At 44.3% G+C, this 22039-nt stretch overlaps 2 protein-coding genes across 11 annotated transcripts in view; both read right to left on the reverse strand.

The window, feature by feature from the left end:
- Positions 1-11804, reverse strand: part of PAN3 (Poly(A) specific ribonuclease subunit PAN3) — a 66483-nt gene extending 54679 nt beyond the window's left edge. For 3 of the 5 annotated variants that reach the window (XM_077662223.1, XM_077662222.1, XM_077662224.1), the window contains exons 1-9: positions 11446-11804; positions 10498-10589; positions 9987-10112; positions 9503-9656; positions 5788-5942; positions 5232-5411; positions 3506-3563; positions 2895-3053; positions 198-314 (exon numbers count right to left, since the gene is read on the reverse strand). In XM_077662223.1, the coding sequence (XP_077518349.1) occupies positions 198-314; positions 2895-3053; positions 3506-3563; positions 5232-5411; positions 5788-5942; positions 9503-9656; positions 9987-10112; positions 10498-10589; positions 11446-11623 (1219 nt within the window). In that variant the 5' untranslated portion in view covers positions 11624-11804. Of the gene's footprint in view, positions 1-197; positions 315-2894; positions 3054-3505; positions 3564-5231; positions 5412-5787; positions 5943-9502; positions 9657-9986; positions 10113-10497; positions 10590-11177 lie in introns of all 5 variants that reach the window. The other 2 variants (XM_077662225.1, XM_077662226.1) reach the window with 2 other exon arrangements.
- A 562-nt stretch (positions 11805-12366) lies between these two features.
- Positions 12367-22039, reverse strand: part of LOC144128656 (uncharacterized) — a 44545-nt gene continuing 34872 nt past the window's right edge. For 2 of the 6 annotated variants that reach the window (XM_077662228.1, XM_077662227.1), the window contains exons 17-23: positions 21521-21782; positions 20792-20975; positions 20544-20586; positions 19572-19675; positions 17585-17677; positions 14371-14406; positions 12367-13643 (exon numbers count right to left, since the gene is read on the reverse strand). In XM_077662228.1, coding sequence (XP_077518354.1) covers positions 12975-13643; positions 14371-14406; positions 17585-17677; positions 19572-19675; positions 20544-20586; positions 20792-20975; positions 21521-21782 — 1391 coding nt within the window. In that variant the 3' untranslated portion in view covers positions 12367-12974. Of the gene's footprint in view, positions 13644-14072; positions 14267-14370; positions 14407-17584; positions 17678-19571; positions 19676-20543; positions 20587-20791; positions 20976-21520; positions 21783-22039 lie in introns of those variants that run through there. The other 4 variants (XM_077662232.1, XM_077662231.1, XM_077662230.1 and 1 more) reach the window with 2 other exon arrangements.

Raw genomic sequence — 22039 nt, forward strand, 5'->3', positions numbered from 1 at the left:
TTGCAAATAACAATTAACTACAGGCTGCACATGAATGCTGTTACACACTGCTTCATTTGTGTACGTTACTAGCAATGGAGATGCTACGCATGTTTAACTGACCTTACGACCTCCTCTTTCACACGAGGTGCCCGTCTATGCACTAAAATGTGGATATCAAAAGCAAAGAGCATCCTTCTTGAGGAGTCCAGACTTACAGTGGTCTCCAAATGCCTTGGTGGTGAACACCTCTCGCAAGTGAACCAAATTGGAGTGCTGTAGTTTCTTCCAGAGATCCACCACCGACATGCACTTGGTGCTGCTCAGCCGGAAGCCTGTGGGGAAAAACAGTTTTAGTTCTAATCCATCTACCCTGACCAATGGGAGCGCACGCATGACGTAATGGCTGATGCACTCAAACATTCCTTTCACCCACCAGGCAAATACATACAGGCAAATTTGGTCATGATCTGTAATGACCCTACTCCCCTGCCTACGCTTCCCCCCCCCCCCCCCAATCTTTTTTCCTTTCTTTTATTATTGTTTATTCTTATCTACTTTGATTTTAAGCCCTGCACCAGCTGTTACCATTTCTCAGAACACTTTGCTTTCGCACTTTGTTCCCCCTTCCTTTCTCTCTTTCTTTGCACCCCTCCTTTTTCTTTTTTTCTTTACTTCCCAGTATCTCGTTTGGCCTTACTGCTAAATTGTGTTCTAGTTTATCCAGGTCAGCCCAATCGGCCATGCCGCCTGTCGTAGCCCCCCTGTGTGGACACACATCCCTTCAAGCCCATGTTCACTATCACTCCACCCTCTGGATTCCTGTCCACTGAGCGGGGTTTTTTGTTTGTTTTTTTTTTCACAGTTCTGCAGGTCAACTGGTTAATGCTCTTTTGTCGTAGCGCCCCTGTGTGGACACACATCCCTTCAAGCCCATGTTCACTATCACTCCACCCACTGGATTCCTGTCCACTGAGCGGGGTTTTTTTGTTTGTTTTTTTTTTCACAGTTCTGCAGGTCAACTGGTTAATGCTCTTTAGCTGCCATTATGCCTGGACAAGATACACACTCCCCATCCTAACGCCCTTCCCACTTCATGCCGTCCTCCCCCTCACCGGGCCTTCCTCCTCGGAGTGAATGTTTATGTTTTATGTTTTTGGGGGTTTAACGTCCCAAAGCGACTCAGGCTATGAGGGACGCCGTAGTGAAGGACTCCGGAAATTTTGACCACCTGGGGTTTTTTAACGTGCACTGACATCACACAGTACACGGTACTCTAGAATTTCACCTCCATCGAAATTCGACCGCCGCGGCCGGAATCGCACCCACGTCTTTTGGGTCAGCAGCCGAGCGCCGTAACCACCGAGCCACTGCGGCGGCCGTCAGAGTGAAGGCCCTGTTTAAACCGCGCCAATGATCAACACTCTGCCCGCACTAAGACGTCTTGATGAAAATTTGGCAAGCACCCCGAGGCTTTCTTGTTCACTTTGCGAGTGTCAAGAAACCATCTGCCTGCCCTCTTTTCACAATGCCTCCAAGAAAGTCTCACAGAAAGGTGTTACTGCGAAATAATACTTTTCACCATTTCAGGACACAGTCAAAGGCAGCTTCAAGGAGTTTACTTTCGAAACAATGTGGCATCAAAGCACAGCATGCAGCTATCATCTGTGTGCTCCTAGCATTCAGGAAGGTCTCTGGCTTCAGAAAAAGGTGCACTGTGTCGTGCAGTACAGCAGTAGCAAAACTCAGCGGCATTTGAAGTGACAATAAACCTCGTTGAAGTGAAGATAATCTGGCATTTTGGTAAAGATTATGCATTAATAAACTTTTTTTGCTGTTTGCTGCCACCATATCACCTCCCGTATCATTTTAATTATACTAAGGTGGACCCCCTCCTTTTTTTTTACCTGTCACAGGCAATAATACTGAGTGATTTGAGTCTCACTAATATGCATTAAAACACAGAAATTTAAAATATGTGAGCTCATTAACTACACGAAAATATGCCCCACTTGAGGTAATTAAAAGTGCCTGCAGACAAATTTTAGTGTCATTGCAAGATGGTGTGATGTATCTGTCTATGGCCGCAAATTTTAGAACCTTGTTGCTGGGTGGAAAGAAAGTACGGCTGTGTGCACTGAAAGGAATGCGAGCTTCTAAACTGCTGTGCGCTGATAGACGAGAGAGAAACAGAATCTAGACGTGTTCAGCATCAAGTAATTAAGGGATGATGCAGCTTTTGCATCATGAAAAATGGGCAAAAAAAATAAAAATCAACGTATGTGCTCGTATGCCTAGTTTTCAATGCTGTCCCAAGGTTTTACTGCTGAAATCCACCGGGAAATACTCTAAGAAAATTGTTTCATGTACCGCGGTGGCACTGCATATCGGAAAAATGCTCGAACAACTGACGTTTTTCTCCATTCCGGTTTTCTATCTAGATGCTCACCTTGCAGAGCGAATTTCTTCATGACTATCTATTTCGACCTCGTTTGTTTTGCTGAACTCCTAGGAACATACTGCAGAACAATACAATCCTTGTTTTTTTAAATTTATAAATTTTAATTTTTTGTATATTACATTTTCTTCTCAGGCTAGACATGTCAGTGAACACCACACTGAAAAAAAATTCAAAAATTAAAATTGTGTTTTGATAAAAAAATTCTAAGGATGTCTAAACCTGCATCACTCCTGCAGGAAAGCAATGAATATTAAACCAGCCTTCTGCCATATTTTGTTAGGTCTTAGGCCTGCAGGCTTCTCACAAGATACAACAAAAATAAATAGAACAAAATTTTCTTCAGATGTAACACTGAAATTTTGTAAGACTAGTTATAACATTAGTTCTCACATAAAGCTGCACTATAAAAAATGTGACAGCGAGTGATGACAAATGTTAACAGCATACGACTCACCATGCACCCTCCTCAGGCAGTAGCTGTTGCCGTTTTTGATGTTAGTAGCTTTATAGACAGATGTCACATAGCCGAAGGTACTTGACTTGGGAGGCCCATTTGAAGAACTTGGTTCCAGTGGACAAATGTTATGATAGTTGTCCACTTCAGATGGCAGGTCTGCAGTACACAGAACCCCACAAAAATAAGACACTCCCAAAGAAGCATCATGCTAAGAATGCAGAAAACAGTTTAAATCAGCAAAAAATTACCTGCGAGAAATACACTGGCAGTACCGACTGCTACATGAACCCGGGGCTATTTGATACTTAAGAACTTCTTTGAAAAGGAGAGGCCTAAATTTTAATTCGAAGCTTCATCTCATTGAGAACACCTTGCAACGATGTGTAACCTTGTGGAATACAGCTGCAAGCACATTCAGCCTAGATGCTGAGTGTCTTAGTGCGCCACTTGTGCGGTGACATACTACACCATGAATATCTGAAACCATAAACATCAGCATGCATCATTAAGTCGCATTCTCTTTACTTTCAACATTACTGGTTGGATCCCTTCAGCTGTCAATGAGCACAAAGGTCACAAATGGGAAAAAGAAAACATGACCAACATACCAGTGTTTACATCTGGGTTTCTTTGAGCAAGGGTTAAACTCTGACGGTGCAAGATGTCCTGCAAAGACAGCCAAAGGGACACGACTTTGATGCCGCAGGCAACTGAGCACCGATACATGTTTGAGGTAATGATAACAACAGTAACCTTAGTACTTAAAAACAGTGTTCAGAACACCAAAAACAGCATTTTGTAGCACCAGCTACATTGTAGCACCAGCTACAGATTGAAAGCAAATGAAGTACTGCTGTATTTCTGAATGCACATCAGCAGACACCAAGATTTTTAATGTTTACTGCCTGCGCTGCAGCGTTTTCAGATGAAAATGCACATCTATACACCGTAACACATGAAATTCACACAATGCTAGGCAACTTACAGACAGCAACACCTTTCACGACAAAACTCAGTTTTAGCATAATGGATGGATGAATGGAATAACTTTATCATCCAACAGGTACAAGAAAGGCTTTAGCCCTCCCGACTGAAAAAAAAAAAAAACTGACTCCACGCAGCAGCAATAATGCGTGCTATGCTGCAGTACAAAGCACCATTAAATCTGGAGACATGTATTTTGTACTTAAGAAAGAAAGGATTTTGTACTTAAGGCATTTTAGTGGTTCAGGCATTTGAGCATGCTTTTTTCTCGGATCATGAAGGGAGCCATTAATTTATGAGCACTTTTTTCGCACAACAACACATTGATAAGAGCAGTGCATACCAAATGAATGTACTATTGAAATCTAAATAAAATCTGTACACACATCTTTGCCATTGGAAGAGCAAAGTAGAGATAATTATTTCTTTCTTTTTTAGCAGCAGCTACTCGGGCACACTTAGCAGGTGCCTTGAGACAATTTAAAAGGCCCAACTCAATGTAAGTTGAACAAGCTATCACAATCCCTATAACTTACACACCGTGAAAGGCCGTCCATGTTATATATAAACATGCACATGCTATATTTTGTTTCGCCTTTTGCTGCCTGAAGTGTTGAAGAGACAGGTATTTATGTTAACAAGCTTCGAAAATATTAAACATGCTTTTGCAAGACAGCCCACAAACTGCATTTTGCAGCTTAAGCCTACACATTAACAAGCTATGAGTGCCCTTAAATTCTGAGAGGAAAAAAAAAAATTCGTTTTTACCTGCAATCAATGTCCTTCTCAATGCACGCACGCCTTTTCAGACGTGATCAAAAGTGTGTTGTGCGAGTTTGAAACAAGCAATATGACCAGAACAGGTATGCAAGAACAAGCATAACATGTGAATGCACCAAGAAATCACTAAAACAAAAAATGTCCGAAACTGCCATAGAAACTGTAAATGAACGTGCTTGTCGACATCGTCAGCGAAAAGTCGAAATGCTTTGTCTCTCATGATGTGCTTGCACATGCCGCAGGCCCACACTGCAGGCAAATATTATGACTGGAAGAAATCAATGTATAAAAGAGGCTGTGCTTTAAACTAGCTTTCCCCAGATATATCTTTTTGAAAATGGCACCAAAATGGTCATTTTGTGCCCGTACTTGCATCTGTTGGCTAATAAAAAAAATGCTCCGAATGAGCCCTACTAGCTTTCAACTGAACAGAGGGTGCCAGAAAACAAACGACAAGCTCAAGTCCACTAGGGCATAAGACCAGAAGTTTTAAAGGGAGCATTGGCATAGGGAATACGGGGGGAAATTTGCCACTGATCCAAGCAGATATGAAAAACAAATTGAGCACACCATTCTGAGCTCGTCTGGAAGAAAAAATGAAGGTGCGTTGGCTTTGGGCTTCATGTGCTCTATGTGTGCTGGGTTCCCTGGGTAGATCTGGTACTCGGGAACCAGGACGGGTTGGCCCTCCTCCGTCGAGTTGCTCGCCTCCTCGTGCTGATAGAAGTAAGTGGTGCCACCCAAGAACTCCTGCAACAAGTGTTCAGGCCATCCCAAGTTCAATTCAGACTGCGCTTTCACAAGGTTCTCCGCAGCTACTTTGTTTTTTATCTTAAAAGTGATGTGTTTGCAGGACGGCAGATCCCATATTACTCCTCCAGCAGCACTCCGTGTATCATTCTGTGCCAAGAAACTGCCTGAACAATGAATTCTTGTCACTTATGCTTGTATTAAATTTTGCAAACCATCATTATTAGCTTCCTCTCTTTCTTTTATTTATTTCTTATCAGTATTTGTTTTTACCTCATCCAACGACTATGCCAGGGCATAAAATGAACAACTGTAACACATTCCGAAGTACAGAAGGTAAAACACAAGTGCCTCAAATTCAGACAAATCAACCAACCTGATAAACTGTTGCTGGAGGAAAAGATTCCCGCTGGGGGTTCAGGTAGCCTCCAGCTGACATTGGCGACTGGCTACGACGGCTCACAAGAGGTGAACCGTCAGGGGACAAACCGGGACTTTCCATTTTCCCCAATGACAGCCCCGAAGGTCCGTCTAAACCAAAAGCCAGAAATTCTACATTGTAATACTTGTACCAAGCAATGGGCAAAGCGTGAGCAGTACTTTGCTAAAGTACTGTGGTCTAGCTAAAGAACATTGGTCTTACTACCTGCAGGTCAACAGAGCCATTGGCACAAAGCTGCTCTCAAGCAGCTGGCACGCAATACAACACTACAAATTTTTTATGAGTACATTACTACGAATGATGAGCTTACAATAAAGACATTAGGCACTTTCACTTGGCAGGAACTTAAAGGAGCCTATTGCTGTACAAAATGATTCTTTATGCTGTAGCCCAGAATACCACCTCCCTAAATATCCCCTAGCCTCACCTCGTGCAACAACTGTACTCTTCTAAGCACTGTGTTTGTAGAACGCAGAAATTGCTTGCAGCTTTAGGCTTGCTGAGGTTTAATTTATTCCAATTTTGAGACAACGATGCAGCACTGCTAGGTTGTTCTCAGGTTGTTTTCAAGAGCAAAAACACTGCTTCAAAATGGGCTTGCTTAGACTAAGCAGTGACATATGACAGATTCTGTCACTACTGAACATTTTTACAGTGCCTTTATATGCTGCTACAGTGCTGTCACATTTGGGCAATGCCCAGCCATACAGGCGTAGTTGATGACCATTAACCTTCCCTACATACAGCCATCTTAATAACTCCCTCGCTTTGACCACAGCAAATAACAGTCTCTCAGTAACAAGAAGGTAGCCTTGGTTAACGCTATGTAAATCTGTGGGATGCAAAAGTCAGCATAATGGTGTTTGAAAAGAGCTAGCATTTTCTAAAGACTACTACCACAGCTTGGTCAAACCTACAGTGTGATTACTCTGTCCACAGTATGCCAAAAGCAAGACACCTTGAATTATCAAGAGGCAATCATCGAAATCACACATTCTAACGCAGCATAAAATCAAAATCTGGTGAATGCAGCTACAGTTTTGATATAAATGAGTTGAATTTCACATCTTTTCTTGTGGTAAAGTTGTTGCACTGGGTTCACACCATGGCACAAAGTAGTTTCAATTCCACACGACTGAAAAAGCCACCAAGACTGACAAAGCTCTGCTTTGCAATGTTCACCACCTATTAAAAAAGTATGGGCAACTTGTGCAAGACATACAGTACTTTGTGCATAGAGAAACCAACAAATCAGACTGGAAAGAATTTAGATGGATACTGTGTTGTAGATTATGGCGAAGCTGCATTCTAACTCATACTTCTATAAAGAGAAGCGTCACAGAAAAATATGTCAAGGCACTCTCGCCACCATTTGCAGGGCACTATTTACGTGCCATTGGTAGGCAGTACAGCACAAGTAACTGTGATAACAGCAAGCGCTGCACTGTGCTCTGTCTAGGGGAGTGCGTTGTTGGGCGAGTCTGTCAGTCATAATCAACAAAGGGTACTACACACATACACACAAGGATGAAAAAGGCACATGACAAGTGCAGTCTACGCTTGTTGTACACCCTTCTCGCCCTGATCTTGTTGCTCAAATAGAAGGCAGACTGAAAATGCTACTATACTTTAGGTTCAAGCAACTTGGCATATTTCTCAACTTTGTGTGGAGATGCCTTCACAACTTTACCACTTGTTGCTGTAGCAAAAAAAGCAAGACAGCAGTGGCTTCACATGAAGAAAGGTACAAGTTGCACCAATGTAAAAACCAGTCTTTCAAGTAAGTGCAAGTGACAGATAATCTGAGCTGCCCCTAGCACCAGCTTAAATGTAATTAAACTTCATTATTATTGGAGTTATCCTGTCTCTCACCCTATTCTATCATGAACCCTACATGAGCTTACATCCTTAGCTGGCAAATGAGAGGCAAACAAAGCAGAAAATGATCTCCAGGTACATTTATCCAACAAATCAAGCCGCCTGCCTTTAGAATGACCTGATAAATTGACACTGACATGCCTGTTACGATGCATCGTTGACATCACAATCACGCCCAAAGGAAATCAGATTAAAGCAATGAAGGCTTGTTTAGGAAATAATTCTGTGCTTTTAATATGTAATGTTGCAGTCATCACAGGCAGGCAAGCAAGCAAGCAAAACAAGCAAGAAAATTGTGTACTATATCAATGCCTCAAAGCAACATTGTGTGCTAGGAAACAAAAGAAGACTGCAGTAGGGGTTCCCAAATCAATTTTGACTGCCTGAGGTTCTTTGGCAAGCATAGAAGTCTTAGTAAATTGGCCTTTTTGATCCTTGCTAAAATGCGAGCATTATAGCTTTTGAGCCATTGCAATGAGTACTGAAAATTATACAACACTGCACAGGTGTTTTTCAAACAAGAAGCTACAGAGACCTCATGCATTTTCAATTGCTACTTGTGGTACTACACATATATGCACTTTTATCAGTAATAACAATGGTGTTTTTATGAAATAAATATGAGAAAATGCTTGCCTACAAAGATTACTGTTGAACATTCAGGAGCCCTACGCACAACAATTCTCAAAGAGTGATATAGCTTCAATACGCTACAGGCAGACAAATATACTTCTACAGCATTTCAAAAACTATGCATTCTTTTCACAGTACTGCATTTTCACTCCAAATGAAATAAGCTGACCAAACAGTAAGAGGCCAGCAAAGTGACAGCCTTACAATGGCTAGCTACAGCCCTGATCCAACATGTGAAACTTGCAGGTTGCTCCAACCAGCACACTCGTAGTACAAGCTTAAGCTCTTCCAGCAGTTTGGACTAAACCATGGTCCACTCTTATGGCAGTGGAAGGAATGTCTCCTTTTACAAGTGGCTTAATGCCTTACATAACAATGACACACACCTTGTGGTTTTTATGATGCTAACAACCAAACATTGCTTTGCACAACATCTATCATGCGCAAACCTAACAGCCACAATGCCTTTGAGGCAAGCTATATACAAGAAAACTATGCATATTGAACTTTCAAAGCAAGTACCATTTTAAGATGCCTAAAGGAAAAGATAGCCTTGCTGTAACAAATTTAATTTCATCAAGGAAATCCATTAAGCAAATATATGACCACCATGCATACAGCAAGGATAAATGACGGGCTTATCCCTTTTCGAAGTTCCTAGCACTGCTTAATCACCTAAACTGAAAAAATAAATATACCACAAACATCATGGCAACTACTCTTTAGCCAGCTATTTTCTTGCTTCACATATGATATATCGCATCCAGACAAATGCTGAACCTGATATAACTGCAGCACTGTGTGGATGCTGCTGCAACAAAGGATGCAGAGATGCAAGGTCGTTTTTCTACTGGGGTGATCCTACCTTGACAACTGCTGCATGCAACAGGGCCGAACCATACTCTTGGTGCACATGAAGCATGGTCTAAGTGGTCAAAACTAATTAGCAGTCCCAATGCAGTAATATTCAAGCACAAATGAAACAGGAGACAATTCAAACTGCTATTCACTACACCATGTGCAACTAAGGATACAGATGTCACTTTCAGAGTGCTCCACATGTGCATAAGCGTTCATTGTTTTCTGTCTATACAGAAGGCGATCAGGGTGCTATAACAAAGGAGGAAATTCAGCTCACCAGGCGCTAATCGACTGTAAGGGCCGCTGCCAGGGGTCATGTTCAAACTCCCAGAAAACTGCGAGAATGATGGCGTACTTGTGCTGTGAGTTAACTGGCCAGGGCCCAACATGCTGTTCATGGGTACAAACTCAGCAGCACTGGGGTTCGGTGTCTGCGAAAGATGAAGCAGTAAAGACAATAAGTGTAACTATCGCAAAACCAAACAATACCTGTTCCCACAAAATTGACAGAGATGCACAAACAGACTAATGACTGAGCACCTTCTCCCAGCAGAATATTTCCTTTGCTTCTTGCACTAACCGCTCTACAGGAAACTGCTAGGTCTTAGCTTGCACTTCACTCTCTGGCTAAATAACAAATAAATGGTTATTTCTCATTCTAGCAAAAAAATAAGTAATGCAACAAGAAACACTTTGGGCACAGCATACAAACCCTTAAAACATGCAGTTTAAGCACAAAATAAAAGCTAAAAAACTTTCACCTTCCTTGCTGAGTCCAATGCCAATGAAGAAAGGGCACTTGTAATTTCATTTGGTGAGATGCTGTTTGATGATGAAAACATTTTGGATTTGTCCAATGAGGACGGTGAAATTGTGCGTGCAGATACCTGAAAGTAAAGAACTTACAGAAACAACACACAGCCTGCACATATTCACTGACAAGTGACCATCACAGCAATTACACGAGCCAGAACACTGGCATTATCACAGCAATGTGCACATTTCAAATCATGGCACCATTTCATAAAGCACAGCACTCACAGAGGGAAACGACATACAAGGCTTCTGACGCAAGTTGGAGTCAGTGCTACAATAAAAATAAATGCTGCACACGTCATGCATCTTTAAGCGAGATTAAGAAAACGCGGATTCAGCTCAAGGTCACAAGTGGGGTGCCATGACCGCGACAGACTGAACGCGTCATTTTTCTTCGCTTAGCACGAAGAGCATGCGAAACTCTAGCTCTGCTTTTACAACAACGTAGACACTCACATTCATGTACGTTTTGAGTTTGGACTCGGCTGGAAGGTTGGATGGTGGCGAAAAAGCTTGAAAAACTGGGTCCAAGGCGGGACTTGTGGTACCTGAAATTGGTACTATTTAGCACACCGTTATATGTTTGCGCCTCATCAATACTGGCGTGCTCATGTAAGCATGTCAATTTGAATGCTACAACGCAGAACTGCCGCTATCAACCAGTACGGGCCTGGCCCCCTTTTTTTTTCTTTACGTGAGAGAGGGAAAGCCGTACAGTACGTTCTGTTCAAGGCCTTCTGACCACCTACCCCGACAGCCAGCTCACTTGAACTAATCACTGCGCACAACTGAAGACACGCTTCCGCCAGCAGTGCTTTACACGTTAAAAAGTGGAGCCAGCGCTTTGATAAAATGCGTTTCAAGCCCTCCACCCCCACGCGCTCGACTGGCCCGTAAATCCTATGCCAAGCGCACCATACGCCAAACGACCGCGGCCAGCTGACACTTCACGTGCCTTTGAATATGTTATATCAGCTAACGACCATACCTCACAATACCTACTGCGCTCTGGGAGCTTAAAAACATAATACACTGTAAACAAAGGCAACCGAACCTTGCGGGTGGCACAAAAACAAACAATGGTTGTTTAGCCTAGACAGGCCGTGAAGCTTTCAAAAGCATATCGGTGGACTTACTTGACATTGCGAGTCCAGATTGGAAATCATTAATGTTTACTCACGAATATATCGTCAACGTGCAATTTTTCACACAATTACGACAGCCATCTCGGATGCGGCAACATCGGGACCTCTGTTGTTGTAACGTGCAGCTGTTCACAACCAGCGGTGGTGGTGCAGTGTGGGGAAGCTTGCGCGTTGCGCAACGCGGGTAGACTCGGTCACGCAGTCTGCCAGCAGTCGATATGACGCACGGCTACGGCGAGGCGCAAGCGGACGGTCTCACCTTCGGGTGTCCGCACCATGAGTGACAGCTGTGAATCGCGTATTCCCAGGTCAGTGTTCAAGCTAGGAGTAGACGGTCCGTGAAGGAATTGACACTCGGAACCGTAGAAACAAGTTCCCCCAGTGGCGAAGTAGCGACATATTGCGGTTTTCTTCGGCCCTACAAGGGAACCGTTCATGTTCCCGAGAAAGCCACGGCGTGTTTCAGGATTTCATCTCAACTCTCGTTTGGTCCATTAGTGCGTTTATGTAGTACATCACCTCGTTGCGGCTAAGGAAAGCACAAACATATACAAATGCACTAGTGTGCGATGCGCGCGCATCGCGGTACGTCAAGAGACTTCGTGACGTCGTGACCCCGAAACCATTCCGAAACGCCGAAACTCCCCAAAGTTCTCCGTCTGGCTGCGCTGTGACGCCACCGTCGCCTCGCAGCTTGTCGCGATCAGCTGCTTGAAAGCAGATTGGCCGTTTGAATAGCTAAAGAACACATGCCGGAGTCTTGTGAAAGTTCAGAATTAGTTGAAGAATTTCACTTACCTTCATACCTGAATATGCTTCTGAACGCTTGGTATCCAGTGGCTGTTTTCTAATCAGCTTTCCGCTACCGCGAAATTCTCACTATATCATGCATGGGCCATTCTTTTTTTATTGTGCAAGTCTGCCTTAAGGCATATATTAGAACAGAAGTTGGGGGAGTAGGGCAATTAAAGCAAGTGTAGCACATTTCCACCAACCACCCGAAGTTTGCAGTGGTCCACAGGCAACTGTACTCCTTCGAAATGCTCTTGCAAGCACCGTCAAGAAAGCTGCCTAATCGGCAGACTCTTACTCTGTAAAGATGTCATGCAGCATGCAGCAAATTGACATCCATGGCAGGCCAAAGGCCTTAACATGGTTGACGAGAAACACAACTAAAATCCCAAAACAGTGCCAGTTTATTGGTATCGTGTGGTACATGCAGAACATTTTGCAAAGCAAATATGAATGTTTAAAAAAAAGAAAGAGAAACGTTAACAGTAAAGGCAAACGCTGAAGTAAGGTGATCTTTTTTTTTATTGTACACTTTTGTACACGAAAAGTAAAATTTACTTATTTACAGGAATTCTATATACATACAAAGGCAGTCTGGGTCTGTACACAGTTCCATTTGTCCTATACCCGAGTCAGCTTTGACACATTAGTGAACTACACAGCAATAAGATTATCATACAGCATATTTGTTTACGTATGCCAATTCAAGATGAAAGTGAATTGCATCTCACATTAACAAGTAAAACACAGTATTCCTGCTGTACTGAAAGCCTCGCTCCCATTTTTAAATAACCTCATGACTTACCTATAAGAAAAAAAAAAATCTTTTCATATACACGAATATGGCAATGATCGAAGCACCATCAGTTGTTGCAGATGGACTAGCGTTAACCAACAAAATCAGGTGCGTATTCAATGAGACCTGCGCTGTGCGTAGTCAGACTAACAAAAATATTGAACAGTGGTGGCCTGTGGCTAGCAGGAGTGGCCCCCTCATCACATTATGCAGCAGAGCCCCGAGAGCTCATTCCCCCTCTGCACTGGTGGCAGTGACTGAAACCGCGGGTCAGGCGTAGGCGGCCGGAACTCTTCGCCGTCGCTTGTCGACTCGTCGGGAGCAGGGGTTGGCTCGGTGCCACCCTCGCCAGCGTCGGACGCTTCGGTGGCCGTTGAGTGAGCGGCTGGGGGCACAGGCGAGGCTGGTGCCTGAATGCTCTCCGCCTTCACTTTCATCACAATGCCCCCAGTGCCTTTGACCACAACCTTTGGCTCAAACGTCTCCGGCGGGCGCTCCTCTTCAGCACCATTCTGTTCAGTGTCACTCAGAGATACCCCAAACTCCCCAAGATTATCGACCACCACTACGGGATCGTCCTGCATTTCGCTGCCAGCATGCTCATCTTTTATTATTGGCAATCCCCCCTCATCACCACAAGTGGCCTCCTCCTCCACCTCCTTTACAGTAGCGGCTTCATCCACCGCCATTTCCTCAGGCGGCTTCTCGTCGGCAGAACTTTGGACGGCAGGCTTCTCCTCCTCACCGGCAGCTTTCCCAGCAGCTTCTTCCTGGTCACTGGGGTCCACCGCCATGGCCTTATCTTCCTCTTGAGCTTCCGGCTTAGCTTCGTCAGTCTCCATTTTGACGGGACTAGGTGCTTCTGCCGCCTGGAAGCGCCGAGGGTATCAGAAATGGGGAACACTTAGAGCAACCCCCCACCCGCCCGGAGTTGGCAGCTCCACGAAGACGTCTTCCCACTCCCCCTATTCCTCATTCAATGAAGCCAGGGCCTACAGTCAGCGTTACTTTTTATTACTATATCGCAGCCATGAACTGCAAGATTGCAGTCACCATGAACGAGTGACTCAAATAAGGACAGTACTTTTACAATGCGTTAGTTTAGGTGCAAGTAAGCATGTGGCTAAACAAAAAGTCAGTAAAAAAAAAATAGTTTACTGAGGGCTTAATGCAGGCAACAAGCCTTGCTGATTCCAAGCACAGACTTGTGTGCTTAGAGTGCATCGAGAGACGCTCAAGGCCAGTTGTTCTCTTCACATTCTTGTTTTGCACGGCCAACCAGCAAAGACTCGGCAATAGACATGAGCCACGGCATCTTTTATTAGCCTCATTTGAATCAACAGTACTTTCGGCTTGAAAAAAAATCGCCAATTTCATGAAACCAAAGAGAAGAAAAGCATCAGTAGAAAAGAAAGAACAAACAACAAACTACCACCACAGAGGTCACTCTTCCACTTGCCACAGCCGCAGGAATAGCTGCACAGATTGCAACCTAGGAAACAACTGTTTACTGAACTGAACAAGGAACTCACTAATACTTAAAGAGTACTGCAGAAAACGAAATGCCAACTCAAGAAGTATAAAGCAAAAATTTACCCTTTTGAAGTCTTCATAGCAGGCTGGGTGGTAAACCTGCCAACAAAGCAGTGCATTTTGCATTAACAAAGAGAGCAGAACTATACTTAGAAAACAATAATAAAATTGGTTTGATTTGCTGCAGTCAAGTATGCACATGCAAGCTGTCAGCTTTCACTAACGTGACCTATCTCAGAATACAAAAACAAGCTAAGCACAGAAATGGAGGCAAACATACCAATATCTGGCATGTAATAGGCAAATGAATCAAGTGCCAAATATAGGTACTGCGAAACATTGTCAAACACATTGTGGACAAGAAGGTCACCTAAAATAATGCAACAGGAGAGCGGGATACCGTTTAGGCATAGATGTGAAATCCATCCTAGAATCAAAATGGTACCGGTTTTAGAAATTACGACCTCTGGCACCATGCAAAACTTGACTGGAGCTCACACAGCTGGCTAGTACAGCACACTATGCCTTAATATCTTTCACAGAGTTCTGCAGCTGATGACTGATCCACTGACGGTGACATGGTATTTCAGTGAGCTTCTGCCACTACTGTGGCAATGCAGAATTGCACACAACTGAGTCAGGTGATACCCACTCATGGGAAAAAAATGGAACAATTAACTATGAGACACACTGGAAAAGGTAAAGAAATAAGGAAAAGCACCCTGCGTGCAACACATGTCGAATGAAGACAAATGAGCTAGTTGGTACCTGTTTAGACAGACAAAAAAATTGCCGGTGGTTTAGCTTTGGTTAAACCTGGATGACGCGATAGCTACAGCTGGCCGAGTGGAACTTGGTCACGTGACCAACCACGTGACAAACCACGCGATCAGCCACGGCACCGCACCGCCGGCAGCTGCTCTGCACCACGTGACTAACCACGCAACAGCGTGGCGGCGCTGCCACTGCCACGACGCCGCCACACTGAAGGCTCGAAATGCTGCCATAATGTAGCTACATCTCTACAAAAATGAAACACACCGAAAGAAGACTCTCAAAACGAGACACCCGAGATGTCCCAAAGAGATGAAAGAGGCACGACCGAGAGATGTCCTGTCATCAGCCCGTGAGTCAAATGTTGAAATAAGACATAATGAAGAACAGAGAGCAAGGATAACCTGAATATCTTGAAATTAGTGCAATGCACAAGGCAAGAATGAAGGAAGATGACACAAGTGCTAACAGCACATTCCACATATTTGAAGAAGCTGATCTAATGTTTCAGCATACAGGCCAAACCATGCATGAGATAGCAGAAGCCTTCCATTTAGCTACGCAAGGTAACAAGAGTGTTAGTCATACCTTACTTGGTTTGACAGATCACAAACAAAGATGGAGACTGGGCAAAAAAAGGAAGTGAAGTGTGTTCTGTGTGTTCAATGTGGGGTTAAAAAATGTGTTGGTAGTTGGTGCCCATCATAACTTTGTTCTTCACTGTCATCTCATATCTCACACTAATTTTTTATCACTTCAATGTACCAACATGCCCAACATTCTACTTTCTTGAAATAATTACAGCAAATTTCGCACTGACACTAGCACAAGCCGAGGATCAAAAAATAGAGCTGAACTAAGAGTACGGTTTTGCTGGTGTATGATTATAGTTAAATTATAGTTACACTTCACCATGAAACTGAATGCCAAACCAGACATGATGCCAAGCATCCGTATGAGATAAAAAGTGCAAGAAATGCCGCTGCAAATAATTAGCCTTCAGAAAGATGCAAGGAAGTGCAAGGGAGGCCAGCCTTTCATTTTCCAGTCCCTACTTTATGACAGGATGCAGCCAGTTCTAAGCTCCTAAATGGGTTTTGACACTACTGCAATCTTCAAGATTGGGGAGTTCCATGGCCAAGAGGCACTACATGCTGTTTGACTTTCAATACCAGAAGGGCTGAAATTCCCCACAGAGCAGAAGTCTAGTCAAAGACATTGCATTTAGTTAAAGGTGCACTAAAGTGTATTCTGAGCTCTCCTTTTAACCATGGAAACTCGATCTACATGCTCCAAGCATACTTAGACTTTAAATTAATGTCCTGTGCGGCTGATTTCCTTATTAAATCAAATTAAGTGTCCCGGCTCCTGCCTTTTTTTAAGCTCACCTCCAAAAGTAGGAGGTGTCAACAAACGTGTGGAGTGCCTTTCAGCCAGTCGCATGCGGCTTGCCACTCTGCCATCGGTGGAGTGATATGTAAAGCAAAGAGTCCACGCGTATTTTTTATTTCCGTGGGCCTAATTGGCGATATATTATCTGCGACTGAAAAACTAATTATTCACGGAAACCTAAAAAACAAAATAGAAGCAAAAGCGAAGCCGCCATGCGACTGGATGAAAGGCACTCCACGCGCTGGTTGACTCCTCGTACTTTCGGAGGCAAGTTAAAAAAAAAAAAGAGCTGGGACATTTAATTCGATTTAATAGGAAAATCAGCCAAAGAGAACAATTCGAAGTTTCTAAGAATGCTCGGAGCGTTTAGATCGAGTTCCCGTGGTAAAAAAACGAGCTTAGAATCCTCTTTGTGCACCTTTGACGAACACAGCTAGTGGCGGGCAGTGATATCCACCTTTCATTTCCTGATCTTTCTGGTAAAAGCTTCATTTTTCTGTGAGTGTTTCATTAGTTACACTAATCAATTGCCTTCTCCTTAACTCCTCAATTTTGGAACGGTATTTCACTACCAAACCAACTTTGTGAAAGCTGCCACACCACTGCCTTAAATGTAATGAGGCAAAAACCTGCGGTAAATGGTCACAGCCCTGCTGAACGTCCCCTTATCTGAACGCAAGTCCTAGGACCAACACCTGAAGAGCTATCAAGACCCTTGTACAACATGCACAATAGAGCATCATGCAGGTAATAAAAGCTGTGCTATCCAAGCTATTTCTTACAGCCCTAGTCACATGAAACAGCACTGAAAACCTTCCCATGGGCCCACCTGTTGGCTTGCTCTTATGTGCACACAAGACTAGTATATACAATAGAGTTTATACAATAGACTTGTGTTAATTCAAACATCCGGTTTATTCAAACTGGCGCTTTGCAACTGGTTGCATCAATATCAGGAGTACTAAAAAGGCTGCTATTTTCTCAAACTTCGCATGATTTGAACAAACTTTCGGTCCCCTTCAAGTTTGAATTACCAGGAGTTGGCTGTATGTTTGCAGCTGCTTTGTGCTGCTGACACACAGACTAAAGGGAGAAAAAGAGAGACACTTGCTTTATTCTCGATGCGAACAGCATCTTTGAAGTGCCACTGTTCCTCCTCTTCGGCCCAGAAAAGCTGGAAAGCCTCTTCACACACTGCACATGTCTGTAAATATAGCAATGCCGCCACTGGTCAACCTAAGTGAAAGTGGGAAGGGGGAGGGCACTCTTTTCTAATTTTCTAAGCACTGTGCTCATTTCTTTAAATATCCTCTGGAAATAACACTGTACACAAACTGGCTCAGTAGCCCTGTCTACATGAACCCGATAGAGTCGAGTAGAGTTTGCTTGTCGGGTAAAAGACCAGTTGCCGGGTTCATGTAGACGCTGTCAGGTCGAGTAAAATAAGCGGCAGAGCGAGTCGAGTTAACTCGCCTACAGAGGGTAGGTTAACTCGCCTGACCCGCCTTTCCAAAAACCATGTACACGCAGTCGGGTCAGGGAGTTGGGTAACAGGGAACTCTGGGAAAGATTTCGGTCATGTGATCAGTCGACTAAAATGGCAGCCACCGTCGGTCCCCGCGCTGTTTCCACCCGAGCTTCTTGGACCGACCGGGAAATGGAATGTTTTCTGGGGCGAATAAATGAAAAAAAAGTGAGTGAGGCACTGGACAGCAGACGGCAGCGCAACCAAGATGTGTTCAAAGATCTGCAGGCCGAAATGGCCAATCTCGGCTACCACTGGACGTGGCAGCAGTTGCGGAACTGCTGGAAGAATTTGAAGAAGCGATTCACGGCCGCGAGTATAAACATTCCCTCACCCGAATTTCGACACCCATACGGAATGATACGACGTTGCGGCACAATTCTGTCTTGTGTGACAGGAACAGTTGGAGCAAGAGAGAAGTGGAGCTGCACCGTCGGCTTGGAAGTGGTATGACCACATGAGCGCGCTGCGGGAACCCGCAGGCCAAAAACAGGAACCGGAAACTTGCACGATAACTGCGAACCTCGACACTAGGCGCCGCTGCGATACTTACACGCTTGAACAGAGCTCATGTAGACACCAATCGGGGCGAGTCAGAGGCGAGTCACCTAGCCCGACGCTGACTCTACCCGGTCCTGTCGGGTTCATGTAGACAGGGCTAGTGAATAAGGGCCACTAACAAAGTTCAAAAGTTTGCAGGAGCACAGAAAAATTAATTTAAAATGCAAAACCATCTTGTACCAATGATCGAAGAGTGCAATGATCGAAGCCATTTTTCCATTTTGCACTTAGTAATAATTTTAAAGCACTTGGAATAGCAACATTCAAGGTGTGAATATCAGGGGCCTATAAACTTTGCCAAATCATGAATTTTTTAAGCGCGACTGAACAATTCTTTAGAACGGATGCTTGGGCAAGTTCCGCTTTTATTACTGCAAATGTTGCACTTCAGTTTCTTTTAGCAAATAAAACAACATCTCTACCTGTCCTAGACGCTGAAACATTGGCGTACTAAGATGGCCATATGACCAAAACTTTTCATGCCTTTAAATTGCCTGCTCCTGCCTAAATTCAGCCCACACAATGATCTAAATTTAATATATTATGCTCGAAATACTGACTTCCAGAAGGAAAAGCCTGGCTGAGTAGGAATATCACAGCTGTACATTCCACTTCGTACTTCGTAGAAGCTTCACTTGAGTACACGCAATAGTAATTAAAACTAGCAGAAAGCATCATTTCATTCTGTATAAAACATACTGATATTATATGCAATGTCGAACATTGTAGTCAAGGGGTGGCACTATGCTAGACATGTACATGCCTCAATAAAAATAGAATTGTTAATGAGACTTCAAAAGGTGCCATATGGATAAATGAGAAGTGCAACCAACTTACATTATAAATGCCTGCACAATTTGACAAACTGCCTTTCAAAAAGAAGTAGAAAAATTGGCTACTCCCGTAGTAATGGGTCATTCAGGAAAGTAGGCATGAATTCAACACAAGAAAAAAAAAAGCCGGCTCTGTGGTCGGCAAGATGGACTGAAACAAGAACAAAACCAAAACATACACTTCCAGTCTCGTCACCAGAGGCAGGGACACTCTTGATGGCCGCGGGCGAGTTGGTGCTCTGGTCCTGTTCCACCGTGGCTTGCTGCTCAAAGAAGCTCCTCGCTAACAAAGCAAAGCAAGAGAAGGGCCATGACCACACAGCAGTGGTCAACAGACCGGTTTCATCAGCAGTTTCACTGCGCCACAACAGCCAAAGGGGCCAACGCATTGACATTGACATGACATCGGTTCAGCAGACAGAGCAAAGCACCCCCATAGTCGAGATCACCTCATCTCCACCAGCGACACTCTCCCTATTGTCTTCTTTTTCATGTACTCACTCTAGCAAATGATATCAAAAACTTGGCTGAATCTCCGAGTAACTAGTCCTGGCACTATAGTCAGATACAAGTCAAGAAAAAAGAGGCTTCTCCTTGTCAAAGAACCCCCTTCCAGTCAATGGAGTTGGCCAATTCTCATGAACCTGCTATTGTGGGCAGTGTGGCAATGCAGGTATTGGCGTGACAATAAGGAGGGTACTATCCCCAATAATTCAAGGAGGGGACTATCCCTTTTTATTTGCTACTCCTACATTGTCACACTACAGTCGGATACAACTTAAGTCTGCAGTGAAGCTCCGCCCACATTCACGCCGCCTCACAGATTTCCTCCACGACAAAAAAGTTCTATCCTACTATAGCAAGTTCATGGGAATCAGCAAACACCATTGGCTCGAAGCAATCCTTTGACAGGAAAAAGCTGCTTTTTTCATGACTTGTATCCGACTATAGAATGAATCACTAGAAGATAAAATAGGCAACCAACTAAATGTTGCCACCTCAAAGTGCAACAGCCCAGCCCTGGCGGCAGCTGCAAAGTTAGTCTCATCAGGAAACACTTGCGTGTGCGATGCCAATGAGGTGAAATCGACCAATCCCAACTGTTCCAGAACCACCCAACCAGCACAAGAAAGGCAGGTAAGTGAATATACCTCTTTCTTCCAGGTCTTCAATCTCTTCAAACTGAATCCAGTCCTGCACAAATGAAAAAAAGAAAAGAGATTTATGCAGTAATGAAGAAGAGGCTGTACATGCGCAGAAAAACAAATTGCTTTTCTCTGTGGGATCCCACATTTCTAGATTTGGCAAAGAAGTAAAAGAACTGCAGAGATCAAGCATGGCTAACAAAGCTTTAAAGTTTACTCTGCTGTACCCGATAGTTTGTAATGAGGACACGCACCTCCACCTCATAGAACCACTTGCGGGAGAAGGCCTTCCGGGCGCCGTCCTTGTCCCTGCGATTGGCCCTGAAGTGCCAGTCCAGATGCTGCCGATACTTCTCGCACTTTTCGTCCGTGAAGCGCAGGCCGCAGGAGGCACACTGGGTGCCCACGTGCAGGGCGTTGATCACACTCGGATGCTTGCTGCACGTAAAGGGTGAGGGGGGTTCATGGCTCTGGTCACAATGGCACCACACTCAATAATCCAGGTAAAACAAGTGACACATGCTGCCACCACAGCTAATATTCTGTCAAATGTCTTATCAATTGTGGCAGAACGAGGGCTGCTCCTCACTCTCTCTGGGCTCTTCGACTGTTTCAGCATAAAAGCTCAGGGCTGATCAGAAACTGATAAAACACAACAGATGAAAGTTGAAGCTGGTGAGTTATCTCTGTTATTATGATTTCCTTGACTGAAGGAGGCAGGCAATAGTATATTGGCAAACTCATATATAATGGTATTGTGTTCACCCTAGTGACACCACGCCACTGACAGCTCAGGCTGGGTGCATTCTGAATGCACCAACCACCTCATTACGAACCCATACATAAACAAGGAAAAGAAAGCGAAGTGCCCATCAGCTCATCACATATTGCATGCTGCATCTGCCTAGCCACTGGACTCTAGCTTTGATGTCATACCACTACACCAAACAAGAGGAAAGGATGCTGACGAGGCGAGCTCTCACATCTTGAGCTGGTCTGTCCTGGAGAAACTGAGCTGCGGAACTCCTTCCACCGGCTTCTTTGGCTCCTGTCTGCCATGGTCTCCCCGTGCTCTCCTCCTTTTCTTCTTCTGCAAGTGGCCACCCACTGGCTGGTACTGCTCTCCCGACTGAACCCCGGCCGCATTTCCAGTACCCGCGCTCTGCTTCAGGATACCCGCAGCGACCAGCTTCGAGAAAAGTTCGCCCACATTCACGTCCAGGGCTGGCGGCTGGCCCGGGGCAACTGCAGGAGAAAAAAAATGTTCACCACTGCTGGGTCAACACTACTACTCCACCGCGTGCTTTGTGGTCGCAGCAGCCTGCATGCTACTTAACCAGCCTCTGACAATGCTGCAGTCACAGCTCCTGCCTTCGTATCACCTGCAGTGGCGTGGGAGTGCATTTGTACACAATGCACTTCGGCCAGGGCATTTTACAAATTTGTATCATACCAAAATTTGCATCAGTTGTGATCGTGCCATCAAGATTTTACTGTACATG

The sequence above is a fragment of the Amblyomma americanum genome, chromosome 4 (genome assembly GCF_052857255.1).
Source record: "Amblyomma americanum isolate KBUSLIRL-KWMA chromosome 4, ASM5285725v1, whole genome shotgun sequence".
Taxonomy (NCBI): Eukaryota; Metazoa; Arthropoda; class Arachnida; order Ixodida; family Ixodidae; genus Amblyomma; species Amblyomma americanum.